At 42.5% G+C, this 18551-nt stretch overlaps 1 protein-coding gene across 1 annotated transcript; it reads left to right on the top strand.

Moving 5' to 3' along the window:
* Positions 1-14447: 14447 nt before the first annotated feature.
* LOC135492963 (uncharacterized) lies at positions 14448-15765 on the top strand. The gene is made up of 2 exons (XM_064779710.1): positions 14448-14668; positions 14784-15765. Exons 1-2 carry the CDS (start codon positions 14448-14450, stop codon positions 15763-15765), a joined length of 1203 nt encoding a protein of 400 aa, XP_064635780.1.
* Positions 15766-18551: the final 2786 nt, after the last annotated feature.

The raw sequence follows: 18551 nt of genomic DNA, 5'->3' as shown, positions 1-18551 counted from the left end.
ACTTGTTTTCGATAAAACTTTTGTTGTAGGTACTCATAGCAAATATACATTTTATATTATACGGGTTTTTAATTTGACCTTGTTTTCAAGGTCGCAGAGGTCATATGGCGTAAATTGGCCATTAGAGTGTAAACTATGGCACGTTTCTTAAAAACTAAAGCTATGAACTTGAAACTTGGTACATATAACCCCCTATATCACATAGCCTCTGGTGCTGAATTTTGGTTCGATCTGATTCCTAACTTTGCCACCAGGGGGCCAAAAGTGGAAATCTAAAAAGTGTGATATCTCGCTTATAAGTGACTTGTTTTCAATAAAATTCTTATGGTAGGTACTGTTAGGAAGAATACATCACATGTTATACGGGTTTTCAATTTGACCAACTTTTCAAGGTCACAGAAGTCATATGGCGTAAATTGGCTGTTAGAGTGTAAACTATGGCACGTTTCTTAACCAGTAAAGCTATGAACTTGAAAGTTGGTGCATATAACCCCCTACATCAGATAACGTCTGATGTCGAATTTTGGCCTGATCTGATTCTTTATTCGGCCACCAGGGGGCCATAACGGAAAAAGGAAGAAGTGCAATATCTTGCTTATTTGAGTGAATTGTTTTCGATAAAATTTTATGGCAGGGACTCCTAGCAAGGATACATCACATTTCCTATGATTTTTGGATTTGACCTCCTTTTCTAGGTCACAGAGGTCAAATGGCGTAAATTGACCGTTCGAGTGTAACTATGGCACGTTTCTTAACTGCTAAAGCTATGAACTTGAAAGTTGGTACATGTAACCCCCTACATCAGATAATCTCTGACACCGAATTTTGGCCTGATATGATTCTTGATTTGGCCACCAGGGGGTCAAAACTGAAAAAGTAGGACGTGCAATATCTCGCTTATTAATGACTTTTTTTCGATGAATTTTTTATTGCAGGGACTCTTAGCAATCACACGATATTGATCTTATTGATGTCATAGACAATTATTGGTTGGATCATAAACTTATATATACTGCCCTGTCTTATTACTTGACATCAATACACATCTAAAAAAAGTCTTCATGCCTGATTGTGTTCACCATATTCACCTCTAAACTAAGCATGATCCTGCCTACTAAATGATGTATACGGTGAGCACAATGGCCCCTGGCCGTTTCATTTGTAATTAAATGGTATTCATATAATGAGATCAATAGTAGTGTCCGTGTCAGATCCCATCATGGAGGTATAAATAATTTATACCTCCATGATCACATCGTTCAACTAGTTAGCCTGGTACCACTGGCCACCGTCAGACGACGCTGTATTGACGGGACGCTGTATTGATGTCCGTCCCGTCAATACAGCGTCGTCTGACGGTGGCCAGTGGTACCAGGCTATCAACTAGTCTTCTCTCCCCAGGTGCCTCACACGGACCTTCACGTCCCCATACTCAAGACCAACTCTTACAATATCGCCCTCAAAACAACCCTGGAGTCATGAATTCACAGGTGCTCCTGTGAAATCTCAGTTCTAGTTTATTTATCAAACTTTATCGAGGGTTATCGAATCGAATGGATGTGTCGATCGTCGGGGCGGATTGATATGTGGTTAGGTTGTGCGTCCAAGGCGATTAGGTCATTCAGTTAGTTTGAGAAAGATCATGATCATGAAGATGCGTGTTGTGTTATCATAACTGGAAAATAAGTTGAAGTTATTATTAGTACTACGATTCTTACATGAGTAAAAAGTAGACGTTTTAAGCAACACAATAATGTTACTCCCATAAAAAAACTGTCAATTCTCCTTACCACTCACAGAAGCCAAGCCATTGCTGTTAAGTTATGCAGGGGCTTAATCAATTACTTTCACTCCATGTGGGGTGAATAACATTACCTTTTGAACGGCTGGCTGTAGGGGGATGATTGGAACAGCCGGTATACCTGCTGACCTGCTGAACCGAGGTTAATGTTATTTTCAATCCACGATTGCAGGTCACCTGATTTTCGAGATTTCGCGGGAAATGAAATTGTAAACAAACGCATGTGTGCAGTTCAAATGTAAACAAAAATGTATTTTTGGTACTTTTGGTTGCTGGACTTGGGTTTTCCCGCAGTTAGGAGCTGGATCAAATTGGTGGTCTATTGTGCTGTTTTAGTCAGAGGTAGCCCTTGATTATGAAGGGATTTTCAAATTAAGGTGACCATAGTCTTTTATGTGCTCAGCTCACCACAGCTTTCAATACTTGATGTATCTGAAGAGGCGCGCGGAACCTGACATGGATGGCCTTACCAAGGAGCTGCTAACTTTGCCTTTTTGGCTGAGACATTGCTTCATGTAGGACTAGGAGGAGCACGCATTTTAAAGTTATAGTAGTGATAGTACAGTTGGTTCGAGCCATTTGGAAGCCGACATGTGAAGGCCTATCTGGGTTCTCCTTCTTCTCCGTATAAAAAGGGGCATATTGCTGACTAAGGAACAAGGCATATTGACATTGCCTCATCATCTCTATGGGACCAATTGATATACTTTTATATGCACGCATACATCGTGCCATTTCAGGGTCCGAGTCTGTGGACAATTGGTTTGATTAATTTGTCTCTTCGATATTGCTCCTTTATTGCATTAGATTTTCATCGCAATTCGATCTATTCAAGATATAGCCAATTTGAACCTGTCTACGCCAAGGATAGATTGGTTCCAGATCAACTCACTATGACTAGGAATACGCAGTAGAGCACAATGTCATGAAAAACGACCCTTTGTATTGTAAATTCCAATCACCTGCAGGACAGGTCAATTTCTCTCAATAAAATTAATTTTGTTGACTCCTGTAATCTCTACCTTATTAAAAAAAAAGAAAGTGGTGCTAGTCCCAAACTGGTTATTTCTATTTATTTTGACCTCTGTTAAATCATGATACCTCTCAATTACAGACAGCATTTTGTATCCTTGTGCTCTACAACCCAGCCTGGACATACCACAGTTGTCCATGGAGAAGTCTCATCCTCTCTGACACTTTTTTTCTGTAAAGCTACTGATACAACATGCTGAACTAGGGATATCTTCCGTTGCCTCCTGTAATATTTACATACCATGGCTGATTAGTTCAATCATATTTCATCCACCTGGCAGCTCTGCATTGGAAATTTTAGTGGTATAACGTGTTCTCTTGACCTTCAAACAGTAGTATAAAGCCGATATTTACTGCTTTATACCCTCAGTCCTATGTTATTAGGTCATCCAGCTGAGCGCCAGGCCCTTGGGCCTCTTGTTGAATCCAAACTGGAGATCAGAACTAACTAATGAGTCTTGATACTTTTTAGCTCACCTCTTAGCAGAGGTGAGCTTATCCCATACCGTGGCGTCCGTCGTCCGTCGTCGTCGTCGTCGTCGTCGTCGTCCGTCGTCGTCCGTCGTCCGTTAGCAGGGCACGTTTCGTAACTGTTAGAGCTATTGAGTTGAAACTTGGGACACATGTACCCTTATGTAATGACACCTTGGAGACCATGTTTCGGTCCGATTCGTTTCATGGTTTGGCCACCAGGGGGCCAAACGTTAAAAGTGAAAATATGCAATATCTCCCTTAATAGTAGTCGGGAAATTTTGAAAAAAATATGGTAGGTACTTCTAGCAAAGGTGCATCATATATCCTCCGGATTTTTGATTTGACCTCCTTTTCAAGGTCACAGAGGTCAAATGGTGTAAATTGGCCGTTGGGATGTAACGATGGCACGTTTCTAAACTGCAATGACTATTGATACCAAATTTGGTACACATTTACCCCTTAGTCAGGTGATCTCAGGGACCGAAGTTTGGTCCAATATGATTCACCACTTGACCACCAGGGGGCAAAATCCAAAAACCTTAAAAATGTGATTATTCCTTAACCTCTTGCCCGATCGCCACCAATTTGATAACATGGGTACATCTAACCACCATACAGTATATGTCACACAGGTTTTTAATTTGACCTTCTTGTCAAGGTCACAGAGGTCAAATGGCGTAAATTCGCCGTCAGGCCGTAACTATGGCACGTTTCTTAACTGCAATGACTATTGATCACAAATTAAGTACACATGTACCCCTTGGTCAGGTGATCTCAGGTACCGAAGTTTGGTGCAATCTGATTTGCCGTTTGGCCTCCAGGGAGGGGGCCAAATCCTAAATTCTTGAAAATGCCATTATTCCTAGTAATGACTTGCCCGATTGGCACCAATTTTATATCATAGGTACATCTAATTCTAACAACCATTCAATGTGTCACCCGGGTCTTCTTTGATTTGACCTACTTTTCAAGGTCACAGAGGTCGAATGTACTGTAAATTGGCCATTTTGGGGAAATTGTAATTGCTTGGACCTACATCAAACCTAACACTACATGACACAATACCATGCTCTTTATCCATCTTTCCTCCACATGAGGTGAGCACAATGGCCCTGGCCATTTCATCTATAATTATATAATCAAGTAATTTACCCAGAATACTGCTTTGGGTGATACCTTCAGTGCATCACAAGAGAAAAGAGCAGGGGAGTGGCTTTTCACTCTCCTTAATCATGCTAGGAGTGTGAATCACACACACCAAAATCACACCCCCTGAAGCAGCTAGGAGCTCAGTTCGGGTAATGGGGAAAAGTCATGTTGATGGGAGAAATGTGTGCAATTGCACAGTGCCAGATGAATCATCATCTTTTTTCTTCTTCGACGCCATGTTGTTAATGCTGTGAAAGACGGAGCTGCTGATTGGTCGGAAAGAATATGACAAACTTCTAACAGCCAATCAGCAAGCTCGTACTGCAAACCAAGGCAGGGTCTGCCGAAGACACTTCGGCAATGCTCGGGAATGTGCGTGATCAGCTGAGTGTAAAAACATTCAAAAACATTATAAAATGCAAGGAGAGCGACGTTTCACTCTCCTTGATCTGATTTTGGGAGCGCGGAGGAGCGCGAGTGCGATCGCGCCCCTTATACATGATGCACTGTACCTTTAAAGTTGTCAGATTAACTAAGGGATTTCCGGCTATTCTTTGGAATAGGAATTATAGTTGACTTCGTAAAGGCAACTGGACATGAACCATGGATCAGCATACAATTCAACAACAAGGAAAATATACACAGAGTTTATTACTGGCATTCAGGTAATGACATGAGTTCAGACAAAATATACTATCTTTCTTCCCTGATTTGAGGCACTTGAGACCGTGCCGCACATCTTCAACAGAAATAAGGTGGTCGTGTGCGCAGTGCCCATTACAACACTTATGAGCAATAAAGTCATCAATATCTGATTTAAGTCCATCCATGTCAGCAGGGTTGTAGGAAACAGAATTATAGAGGTCATGAAACTTCTGTGCAAACAAGTTACCAATCTCAACCTTCCCTTGTCGTCCATGATGTTTGGGCAATCAGAAGCCTTACCTGTAGTTTTCGTAACCTTTTTCTTAACCACCTTTTTGGCATTGTACAGAAGGGAAGGATTCCCATACAGAAGGGAAGGATTCCCATTCTGAAGGCCAAACGTTCTCTGCAATAGAACGCACAGGTCTTCATCAGGTTCTACAGGTCCACAGGTGCATGTGAACCTCATCACCAAGGGAGAGACAATTGACGGCACGTGTACCATTTTGACCCAATTGCATCAGGCACATCCACCTTTGGTGGAGAGTAGCAATAGTCAGTGGGACATTCTTAAAATCTTTCCATTTCCTTTGTTTGAACATGGCATGCTTTGCCTCAAAGCGCATGACAGAATGAAATCGAATTGGCCCGAACATTTCCATCTGCTTTGGAAAATGGGTGAGATAGTGCATTTTCGGCGTGAAAATACCAGGGTGCAGCTCTTTGAACACATGAAGGTATGTGGCGATCAAATGCTGCACAGAGAAAATAGTATCTTCATCTGCCACTGGGGAGAAGCACAGCAACATAATTTCTCGTAATCGCAGGAAATGTTTCCAGTGGTTGTTACCTTCAGGAATCTTGTCACCCAGAAGGAATGGAAAAATGATCATAAGATTCTTCATATTTTCAGATGACTGGCAAAGTTTCTCAGTTGAATGAGAAACCAAGATGTTGTCATGAAACACAACAGGCTTGTCAAGCAGTTGAGTCTCTGAGTACTGAAAATACTCAGTTTTCTCATTTATCTCCTTTAGTTTAACATACTGTTGTGTTGTGACAAACTCCTTCAGCATTAGATGAAAATTCAATGGAGCAACTCCCTCTAGAATGACATGCATAGGACCATGAAGAAAGCATTTTGTGACATCAAAGCCTGTCACAATACTACGGCAATTTATACCGTACTCCCGTGACCAGTACTTTCTAGTCTGTTTTGAAGAAGGGGTTTCTAAGACGAGGCATTTGTCTGGTCATGGTATTATCATAATCACGCTCTTGAAAATGCTCATGACTAAGGCAGTCTGCAATTGAATGAGACTCCGTTTCACGTGTTCTGCACAGTTTTCTCATGAGAAAAATTTCTCATGAGATTATCAACCATGGTTGAACAGGATTCCAGGCTTGCCTCCCCAGTCCGAGCTCCTGTCCCTTCTTTCCTTAATACTCTTTGACCTTTCCGTTCCTTCTCGCCGATTTGAAATCCTCATGACTTCCAATCATGATGTTCAATAACTCCATTATTTTCTCTGTTGTCCACTTGAAACGCTTTGCTGCTGCCATCTTGAGTTTCTGTAGATCAATGAGCATGTGTGTGAATGCCACAGTAGCAGTGATTTGTACACATGCAGTTTCATTGAATGATTACCAGGTAATCTAAAAAAAAACTTTTTTCTCAACACCCTGTTAACACCCTGTTAACAGCCTGTTGAATCTGAGCACCGTTTGAGGAGCCCAGATTAGCAAATCTGTTAACAGATCTGTTACAGATCAGTAACACTAACAACCAACACCTAACGTTCATGATGATGTTTGAGCCGTTTTTGCAAGTTGTAGCGCTTGAAAGGGCACCAAATTACCAGAGAAGCACATGAGGGTAACAGAGGAGCAGTTGGAAGTGCTAGTGGATGAATTCCATACCTGGAGAGACGGGGGGCAGGCCCGCTATCATACCTCCAAGGAGATGATAGAGTCTTTCCTTCATTACCCTGCATCTGGGGGATATCACAGGCAAGTGGGGTATGCTCTTGGCAAGGCTAAAACTACAGCCCTTGCAAATCTACATACTGTGGCTGATTTCTTCACGGCCATAGCTGCTCAGCACGTTTTTTTGCCACAGCCCTGATGAATTCGATGACATCTCTAGGGAACTCGTTGATATTGAAGGGAATAACTGACGTGTTTTGTTGTACATTGATGGAGTAATCGTAAAAATTCAGCGACCTGATCATGCCGGCAACGCCTATTTCTGCGGGAGAAACGAGAAAAGCTGTGATTCTCTAAACGTGCAGTACATGGTGGACAAGAATGGTTGAAGTCGTCATGTTATAAGCGGATTGAGTGGTGCCACACATGACAAAACAAGCAGCAGAATGGTCGGTTGAACTGATGGATTATTTAGAAGGGCTTCCAGAAGGGTGTGCTATTTTGGGTGATCCTGCTTATCAGAACCTTCATGAAAAATTCTACATACGTTGGCTGGAAATGGACTTGATGCTGAACACTTAGCTTTCAACGATCGTGCCAAAAGGCTGCGACAAATCGTCGAAAGAAGTATTGGTGCAACCGAACTGAAGTGGTGTATGGACCAGTTAAAGGAGAACAGATTCCCTGCCAAAAACGGACCTCTTTTTGCTTCCCAGTGTACTGTTACAATTTGTGTTCTGCATAACCGTTTCACAAATCTCTTGGCATAGATAGTTCCCTATTGCACCATTGAAAGTGATGGTTCAGTGGCTCAAACTTCAAAGCAGCAACAGACTTACTGGCTTAGATCATGATACATGTATATTTGCAATGAATGTACAATGAATATACATGTTAGTCATATAAAATATGTTTCACAATTACGACATTTGATTACAGTAACTACTCCTGTAGCCTCTCTAAGCCATCCATTCCCGCCCACATCACACGAGAAGAAGTTGTTCCAAACTGCCATGGTGAAATCCACAATTTTGTTCTAATATTGGCATTGGATGGATGGCTTAATTAGAGGTGCAGTTGCAGTCAATCCAATTGCTGCATTGGTGTACTATCTTCACTTTCAACTAAAGTTAAAGTTTTGTTCAGGTGAAACTGAATGATTCTATTGATTACTATATTCCATTGAACTTGATCAAAATACTAGTATTAAAAAGCTGCGAACAGCCCAATCTGGACCTTATATTCATATCATAAGTCGAACAGAAACAAACTCCTTCAAGCGCTGTATGCTTTCCATCATGATAATAATTTGATGAGATCCTCATCCAACATGTTACATGTACTTTGCTTGATACTTGGTGAGAACCTTTAAGGTAACACTCAAAGGACAACTTACTGTTAAGTGAACTACCAAACTTTTAGTTTCTGAGGTTTCATAGTATACATGTAAATGCAATCGACCTAATACAAAATGATTTGACTATAGTCAGTGATACATGTAGTCCATCATGTTTGACTGAACTTTCTGCTAGGTCCACACTTGTACACAGCCAACAAGATGAAACTTCTAGCAAGAAACTCAAGACAAGTGAGTTTTTGTATGGTTCATCTGAGAGGCAGGAGCAGTACAAATATCTCCTTCAAGAACAGAACGACATCTTGCGAAGACATAACGACCTCATGGAACGCCTGGTATCAGAGGTGGAAACATTCAGACACGTCTTCGCCATTGCTAGTGGGGTGAAAGTCAGGGACGTCACAGATGGACAATAGGATGACTCCATAGCGGCTTTCCGTGCTTGAACGCTTCTTGTTGGCACCACTGGCTGATGTCGACGGAGCACAAGGAGCTGGGGAAATGGTTCTCGAAGCATTTGGAGGTACAGGTGAAACCGTTCGCGAGTCGCTCTCAGAATCATCCCCAAAATGACCAGGCTTAAATACGTCCAAGGCAGTCACGATGAGCTGTGGTTTTACAGCTCCCCCAACCGGAAAGTACAGCTGGTAGTATTCATCATAGAGTTGAAAAAATTCTTCCAAACCTCGCAAGTTCGGCTCCTCCTCTGTGCCAGCCTCAACTGCAAGATCAATTTAATTCCAACACTAGAGTAGAACTCCTTCATCTTGCCATTCCTTCTTGCAGCCTTAAAATCTGCATGTCTTGCAAGTAACACTAACACAAACAGATCTGTAACGCTGACCCCAAGCACAAAACACACGCGAGTTGCTGACCTCACCCGATGTCTATCTCAATGTCAGCTTTGACAGCTGCTCTGTTCGGGGTAGTGGTCAACTGTTTAGTTTGACTACTTTTTGCTGTGTGCACTCCTAGTTCATTAAAGTTGTATGCAGATTCAAGAGTAAGAGTTTCTGTAAGGTTCCCCCAGACGATGAGTTTCACGAAGCCGGTGTTATCACCGATGAGGATATCTCTACTGCTTACTGTGCTCAGTTCTTACCTGTACATCATTTATTTGTATAGCAGTAATATCAGATTCAGCCAAAGATGGTGGAGGTTTATTGTGCTTTAATGGCGGTTGCTTTGACAGAATTTTGAGAGAAGAGTTCTGGTCGAATTTGATGTCTTTCAAGGTCGGATTTGCAAGATTTGGAAGGAAGCCAGCATTTTTCAATTTGATGGGTGATCTGAAAGAGACTGAACATGATGAGCATGAATGATTTTTATTACTCTTTACATTTTTTATCAAGGTGAACTTTTTTTTCACTCTTTTCGTCCAAGTTTTAGGCCAATCTTCGGCATGAACATGAAATCTAATAAGCGCAGTACTTAAATCAGATGTTTCTCTCGCCTCGAAAACATTCCTGGGTAAAATCCATTGAGATTAGCCGAGTTAATCTACTTTTTCCATCTCTGCCGCTGAATTCTATAAATAGAAACTATTAACATCGCGGCAGTGTGGTTCCCATTGTGCGCCCTCCCACTTCACACCATGTCAGGAGGTTTTACGGAGAGGGAGGGCGTGCGGTAAGAAGAATGGCCAAAATGACGTCACGTTTTCCTGGCAATGCCTCTTGCCAGACCAGTCAAGCTTTAATTCAGACAACGTTAGAACTAGTTAATTAATTTGCAAAAGTAAAAGCAGATTTCACCACTAACCAGTCAAATCGGAATACGACGGCGCAAAATGTTCTCGCTTTCTACCCTGTTGACATGACGACTACCTGGGGACTATCAAATTTGCTACCAGCAAATTTCGGAATTCTAGTTGAAAGGAAGACTTTGCTCATAGAATTGGATATGCTTATACCTCTATAATTATTTGGATCAGAAACTGAATTTTTCTTGTGAAGTGGCAGAATAAAAGACTGGTGCCAGTCATCAGGTAAAACTCCATCTGTGAAGACAGAATTAAATATAGCGGTTAAAGGATCAATCAGCAATTGTTTACAGTGTTTAAGCAATTCATTACATATGTTATCAGGTCCGGGCCTTATTATTTTTCAGTTTGTCAATTGCCACCTCCACTTCTTTCCTCGTAATATCGGTATTAATTTCAAGATCTGATCCAACATAAAATGGAGAGGAGTTGTAGACATCAAGATTCTTTGTCAGATTATTGTGTTCCTCGGATTCTAAAGACCAGGGACCTGTTTCATAAAGCTTAATGGAGTTCCTTTAGGCCTAAAGGCACGTTAACGACGTTCCTTAAAGGAACTAGCCGTTTCATAAAGCTTCCATTAACTATCTAGGTTAATGGTTCCTTTAACGAGTGTTTCAGGTAGTGCCATTAACCTTCCTTTAGTTAACAGAGTTCCTTTAAATCTGAAGGAGGTTCGGGGCTCCTTCAAGCTTCCTTTACGAGTTCTTTCTGCCTTCGGACGTCGAGCAGAGTGGACGTGCCATCATGCTGCGCTTAATACGAGAGCGTGAGAGACGCGCTATTCGGCGGGAGAGAATATTCTGTGATCGATTTGACCCGATTGATTCGATGCGGGAGGATTTATTTATGAAACGATACAGATTTCCAAAAAACATTTGCATCAATTTTTGTAGAGAGCTTTCGGCGAAGCTTCCGCATCCGACAGAGAGGAACCACGCCCTTACTGTGTCAATGCAAGTATGCACTGCGTTGCATTTTTTTGCCAGTGGCAATAACCAGTTGAGTGTTGGGGACAATCATCACATTAGTGTGTCAAGCGCTTCACGATGCATAAATGCAGTTTCCTCTGCTTTGGCGGCTCGTATCGATCAACACGTGTACTTCCCGAACAATCTACAGCATGTGAAGGCGAAGTTTTTCAAAAAACGAAATTTCCCCGCGTGATTGGGTCGATTGATGGGACCCACGTCCGCATCAGCAAACCAAGCATCAACGAAAATATATACGTGAATCGAAAGGGGTTTCACAGCATCAATGCGATGCTTGTGTGTGACTGGGACATGATAATAAATAACTGTGTAGCCCGTTTTCCTGGTGGAACACACGATTCCTACGTCCTTCACAGTTCAGCACTAGGCCGAGAAATCGAGAGAAATCCACCAAATGGTTGGCTGTTGGGAGATTCTGGGTATCCTCCCAAGAGATGGATTATGACACCTCTTGGTAATGCTCAAACACGACAGGAAAAACATTATCAACGGAGGCAATGTAAAGCTAGGAGCATCATTGAGCGTTGCAATGGATTGTTGAAGCAACGCTTCAGATGCCTCAGGAAGGAGCTACATTACACTCCTGCAAAAGCATCTATGGTAATTCAGTCTTGCTGTGCTCTTCACAATGTTTCCGTCAGATAAAAGTTGCCAGTCTTACATGATCCGGATAGTACAGACGAGGATTCCTCTGATAGTGATGCTGGGGATGACGAGTTTCCTCCAAGGTACAATGACATGAACGGAAACCAAATAAGAGAGGAATTGGTTGCAACATTACAGACTGATTCATGGGGATAAGGGACCATCTCAAAGTAAAAGTAAAGCCAAAAATATTCGTTTATTTATCAATGCCCCCCCCCCCCCCCCTCTTTAAAAGTATAAAAGTGGGAGTCCTATGGCTTTAACATAGAAAAGGTGACTTGTGTGGTGAAGCCACAGATTTATCAAAACAACTGAATTTGGCCCTTTGGAGCAGTGACCCCCCACCCCAAACTAAAAATAATAGATTTTGGCTTCATATTTATTTTGAGATGGTCCTTGAGTGATAAGAAGGAAAACTCTTGATTATGACAATAAAATTTAATGAACTCTGTTAACTCAATATTCAATTCATTTGAATACATGAACCACCTGTCTCCTGATTCACAATATACTGAGAGCTTGTAGAGGGCATGACGTACTGACTTTGCGGTACTAGATACGAACTCTTTGACAACTCTAATGCAAGACGCTGCTGCTCGCATTCGAACCTTTGCTTCTCGATCGAAAGTCTTTCTTTTTCAATTTCAAGTCTTTGTTTTTCGATGCTCAGTCGCTCCTCCTCAATGCGTAAGATTGGGTCATCGGGTTCAACTGTGGTCGCAGGCTTCTTTGAAGTCTGATAAGGAGAGTTGGAGGACTTGCATTTCGCTTTGCCTTTGGACTTCGGTGGTGCTGATACTGTAGCCACCGTTTCTCCATCCTCAGTTCCCTTGTCTTCTGGCACACAAAACCTCTTGTTTTGGGAGGGTCCAAACTGGATTTTGTCTTCCAGACTGTCTTCAATTCCTAAAAGAAGTAAAAGAAATGTCCATACAGTATTGTTGTGTAATAAAATATTCTATGATAATAGCATTTTAGTGATAATTTTTTATTCATTTAATGTTTACTTATTGTGACGCAACGTCATGGCGTCATCTCACCATGCCTCTGCCGCATCTATGCTGGGCCGCACACGAGGGACCTTTTCACAATTTGGAATCTTCGTTGGGTCCAAAAGGCCCCTCATTTGTGGCCAGCATAAACTACTTTTCCTCAGGCATGGTCGCCATTATAAGAGAAACAAGCACACCTTGCCCACCCAAGGCCTCTTCTTGGTCCCAATGAAGCATCCATAACAACACGAAATCTATTTCATATGTTCCTTTTCAACAATGTCAGGGTAGATGAGGTTGCATCTTCTTTGCCATGACGGAAGTGCTACAATATCTTTATACAAACGCCTGCTTCTGGCCGGGGGGGGGGGGCATTCAATATGTTTTCCTAAACTTACCAGAATAACTCTCAGGTGGAAGTATCAGTGCAACCTTCTTGTCCTTCTCCGAGAAGTTCGCTGTTAGTTCCTCCAACTCAACTTCACGTGTCCCACCCCCTGTTTTGTTTATTGCCTCCTTTGCTTTAGATAGCGCCTTCGTCAACATCTTCTTCACCCGTACAAGTTCGTTGCTCAATTTCTGCTTTATCTGCTCGATATCACGGTTATTGCCTTCGGAGTTTATGCGGGTCAGTAGATCCTGAAAAGATGTAATGTATAATTGTATATTAGATGATTGCTGGATAACCATCCCTGCTGGGATTTAACTACATAGGCCTATGTGAAACACAACCATTCAAAGGGGGGGGGTACAACCATGGGATGCTCGCGTACACGAACCTGACTGCGCCGGGAAAATAAAGGCGTTTCCCTATATACAAGATGGGGAATTACATTGGGAATGAATACATTGTATGTGCCTCCAGTATGAAAGAAATGAAACCTGAACGCGGTGGTCCATGATACATTGTGCATACGGTGCGCCAAAAATGGGGATATTGATGAAGCCCTTACCTCATATAGCTTTTTCTTCTTCTCCAAAGTTACCGTCGAGCAAAATTGCGAAGTGAGGACGCCGTAGTGCTCGCCGTAAAAGTCAAGCAAGATACCGACCTCATCGTCCGTCCAATTCTTTTGCTCGCCCACGCTTGGTTGTCATTTGCCAAAATGCTTGTCAAACACGCTGCACGAAGGGCCTATATCCAACATAATTACATCACATAACGAACCGGCAGAGTGCCTCTGAGCAGATATCACCGCATTTCAATTGAATTCCGACTAAGCGTTCGAGTAAATTTTGATGGGTGCTTGGTGGGTGAACCGTAGATTCACCTGCTAAAGGAAGGGCAGGCTAAAGGTACCTTCAAGCCAGTTTGTGAAACGCTCTGATTTTGTTCCTTTAAATTTTAAATAACTCCTTCCTTTATGGTTCCTTAAAGGAACTCCTTTAAAAAGTTTTATGAAACAGACCCCTGGGGCCTTATTCATGAAGCCTTCTTAAGGTGGATTCATACTCCGACACACGACCATCGCCGGGGTCGAATGCAGCGTCCTGCGTCGGTCGCCTATGCCATCGCACGATTTTGTAGGCGTTGTATCGTGTGACTATGAATGCTCACGCGATTATACCATTCTGCCACGTCAAAATAGAGGAGGAGGACGCACTGCTTATTTTAAATGTCCAGGCAATGGCTGTCCTCTACAGGATGCGAAGGAAACGCCACCGATGAGATATGTATGTGAGGGAGATATTCGCTCGGCGGTGGGAACAAGGGGACTTTAACAATCTAGTCCGCGAGATGGAACTCGGTGACCACACCTACTTTTTCAAGTATCTGCGCCTTACCCCACCATTGCTAGAAGAGCTGCTCCAGCTTGTAGGCCCATCGCTTCAGCACCATCACACCAACAGGACACCCATAGACCCAAAGCAACGTCTTGTTCTTACTTTGAGGTAAGTTACTTTTCAATAACCGATTAAATGAATTTATTCCGTGCATCCTTTTATTTTCCTCTGAAGAATCACATCTTATGGGTAATATAATAATGTCCACCTTCTTTTATTTCAGGTATCTCGCCTCTGGGGATTCACAGCAATCAATCGCGTTTGCCTATCGTATGGGACTGTCAACCGTCTGCATTATTGTGTGGGAGACCTGCAATGCCATTTGGACAGTTCTGGGGGGTAGGTTTGTCGCAGCTCCATCTACTGATAAATGGAAGGAAATTGCTTCGGACTTTTTCCGCTTTTGGAATTTCCCGAACTGTGTTGGGAGCATTGACCGAAAACATGTGGTCATGCAGGCCCCCGTCAATGCAGGGTCAGCATTCTACAACTACGAAGGAACACACAGCATAGTACTTATGGCTGTTTGTGATGCGAAATACAAATTCACGCTATTTGACGTAGGAGCACCCGGACGCAACAGTGACCGAGGTGTATTGGCAAATTCAGCATTCGGCAAAGTTCTTGAACATGGCGAAATGAATTTCCCCCTTCAGGCTTACATACCAGGGACAAATCGAGAAGTCCCGCACATGCTTGTTGGAGATGAAGCGTTTCCTTTGCGCACCGATCTGATGCGCCCATTCCCCGGACGAAACCTACCCCAGGATCAACTCATCTTCAATTATCGACTTTCCCGGGCTCGAAGAATAATTGAAAATGCGTTTGGAATACTGGCTGCCCGATGGCGAATCTTCCGAAAGCCTATCATTTCTAAACCGGAGCATGTTGTTGGTATAGTGAAAGCTACACTTTGTCTCCACAACTTTCTACAAGAGACCGATCGGGCAAAACAACCTGCAGCGCAGTACTGTCCACCAGGCTTTGTTGACCAGCAGGATGAACAACACAACATAACAGAGGGAGTGTGGAGGAAAGAAGTAGGCGAGGGCTCTGCTCTTTACCCCATTGGTCGCGTTGGTGCTAATAATTACGATATAAATGCTGCAGAGGTTAGGAACAATCTCAAAGACTACTTCACCAGTGAAGAAGGAGCCCTGCCCTGGCAACTTAACCACGTACAGAGGGGTTCACAGCCTGATTGATAGATTGATAACGAACTTGATCATCGTGTAATAAGATATATTTTCAACAATTTATCAATGAATACATGTAGACTTGACAGATTAGGCAAATGATCAATTGATCTGATTGATACATGTGGCAATGCCTTCTGAATTTAAACCATAGTTTCACATGCCGGTATCAATACTTATACGGCTGATAATCTTGGAGACCAGGAAATGATACAACGTTATTAGATGTCAGTTCGGTGTACGTATGGGGTGAACTTCCGGAGAACGAATCATCAGCTTGCGACTTGACACCATCTTGGAGCGCTGTTGTCTGTTCTCCAAATTCTGCATCAAACATCATCTGCTCCACCTTAACTCTCATCAATGCCCTCTGGCGTGATGTCAGCTTCTGCATGCGCATACCGATTGATTCAGCCCATACCATTGTTTCATCTCTGTTTGGACGTTTGATGTTACCAATCGCATCTGAAGATTTCTTTAGCACAGAAAGGATTTCACTATCTACAGAATCTCTATCCGTTCTTTTACGTTTAGATGTAGATGGAATGGACGAAACAGACGTTTCAGCTCACTGGTCCTCCTGTTCAATGGGTTCCTCAAAAGGTTCCATACGCCTCCGTTCAGTACTTTGGTCGTCTGCAACATCTTCCACAATGGCGCTTGCACCTGTGTCCGTACAGGTTGTTGTGGGTTTGAAGTTGCCATCAGTGCTGAAAAATAAATTGTCGTCATTTAGAAAGGAAATACCTGTACTTCGGCTCGAATTCAAATCACCGGTTTCTGAAATTTCCTACACCCTCCCCGCATAACCAATGAACATCCCAGTATGCTAATTCAATGCAACACCTGTTCAATTGCTACCGTGTGCGGGAATAAATAGTAGCTAACTTTACGGATAGGTTTGTTCATGAAAGAGCAGCTCAAACCGTGCATAAATCTAAAATGGTACATACCTTCCACTTCTTATGAATGGTGCAAGCAATGACATCAAACCATAGTATTTCCACTTCGGTTTAAACGATGCTGCAGACCCACTCTTCATGTTAGATATTTCTCGTTTCTTTTTTAGGTAGACATCTCGTAGACCTTTGAACCTCTTTGCAGACCAGTTGCCTGGAAAGAATTGAAATATAATTCTGAAGAATGTTAATTATTACTGTGTTCACAGAGATCTTGCCCTGTCTACTGCAGCGTCAAGTTTGGTCCAATTGCATCGTGTCTCTATACATGTCTTATCAGTGATTGCATTGCATTACCAGAAATTTTAGGAATAACCCACTGCGCATGCGCTAATTACCCTGTTGGTTTCCCACTGGTTCCCCACTGAACGCTAATAAGAAAATTCCTTAACTCAGGCACTAAATTTAAATTTCAAGGCGCTGTGGCCAATGTACGTCAATTGCCGGCTATGGAGGCTGTTCTTAAAGGCATTCCACGCATAATACAACAAAAATAACTTGATTGGTGAACATTTTTTCATGTCCACGGACAGTTAAAGAGCTCCCTTCAGTATTCCAATGAAATGTGTTTGAAATCTAGCAAAATTCGCGTCAGTGGGCAACTTCCCCTGCTCATAATGGGGGAGGGGGGGGGGGGCAATAAATCACTGCAAACTCGCGTGAGTACCATCGTCCTGTGGGGCATTGTGATTATCATTCTATAAGATTACAGTGTGACTGACTGAATGACGGGACTTGGGCTATACTTCAATAGGCCCCCTTTGTTAAAAACTACATTTCCATTATTGAGGCGGCCAAACTATTAGTCCCATGTCTCATACCCTTTCAATAGAGACACTCGTCGGGTTATATAAATCTTCACATTGTATCTAGCACCGCAAAAACACATGGGCCTACAATGAGGGTGTAAAGACTGCTAACTCAATGCATTGGTACTGGCCAATATACATGATGTATGCCACAATCGACTCAAAATGACGGAAAAATGCAAGTCTCATAAACAAAGTGAATAAACAACAGGGAGATATTCACTGTCTTTGCCAAGAGCTCCTCCAATTGCCCGCCACGCATTTTCCTTCTTCAGGCTGTCTTGTTGTCGGATCTGGAAATGTCATAAAGACATTTGTAACGTTTTACTTCACATATTAGTAGCTCTTCTGCGTCCGGCATTTTAACTTCGTTATGTGAGGAAGCTCAAGCGTAAAACGACGTAATCAAGTCCCATTCCCCGACTTTCCAGTTTGAACTAGGCGCCTTTGAAAATACGGGAGAATCCAACTTACCTCGACGCGAGTCCATGTCATAAACATTTTTCTGAGTTCTAATGATATCGTAATGTAGTAGGGGTAGCATGGTAGATCGAACAGCTTGCAATTGTATTACCTAATGGTGGTTTTCATGGGCCTGCCTTTTGTTGGCCTTTAGTCCCTCAATAGAATGATGTAAAGGCTAGACATTTTTATGGGGCAGGACTTCAACTTGTCCAGCGCGCTAGATTGAGGGGTATAATAATCGTAAACGATCGCAAAAGCTTTAGTTACGAGGCTTGGGTATGACGACTAGATGAAATAATTATAGTGAATAACCGTAAGCCACAATTTGTAGTGGGATTACTTTATTCTGTAATACACTATTAATCTTTTATTCAAACACAATGGACGGTAACGAAATCATTTAACATGTACTAAGCAGATTACTCGTCATTTTCGGGGTCAGAAAGGAACTCTAAACCATCAACTTGCTCTTCATCTTCATTAACTAGGTCATTGATACCGATATTAGCATGTTCTGCCACAAGGCCACTTACACGCCAGGCAACACGCACTGCCTCATCAA

This window comes from Lineus longissimus, chromosome 8 (assembly GCF_910592395.1).
Source record: "Lineus longissimus chromosome 8, tnLinLong1.2, whole genome shotgun sequence".
In the NCBI taxonomy this organism is placed as follows: Eukaryota; Metazoa; Nemertea; class Pilidiophora; order Heteronemertea; family Lineidae; genus Lineus; species Lineus longissimus.
Note: the sequence above shows the minus strand (reverse complement) of the source record. Positions and strands in the feature narration are given on the sequence as shown.

Bases quoted from the DNA above. Each gene is read 5' to 3' on its own strand.
- LOC135492963 (XM_064779710.1), top strand. From the start codon at position 14,448: ATGTATGTGAGGGAGATATTCGCTCGGCGGTGGGAACAAGGGGACTTT. The intron at 14,669-14,783 runs GTAAGTTACTTT...CTTTTATTTCAG, and splicing joins CGTCTTGTTCTTACTTTGAG to GTATCTCGCCTCTGGGGATT.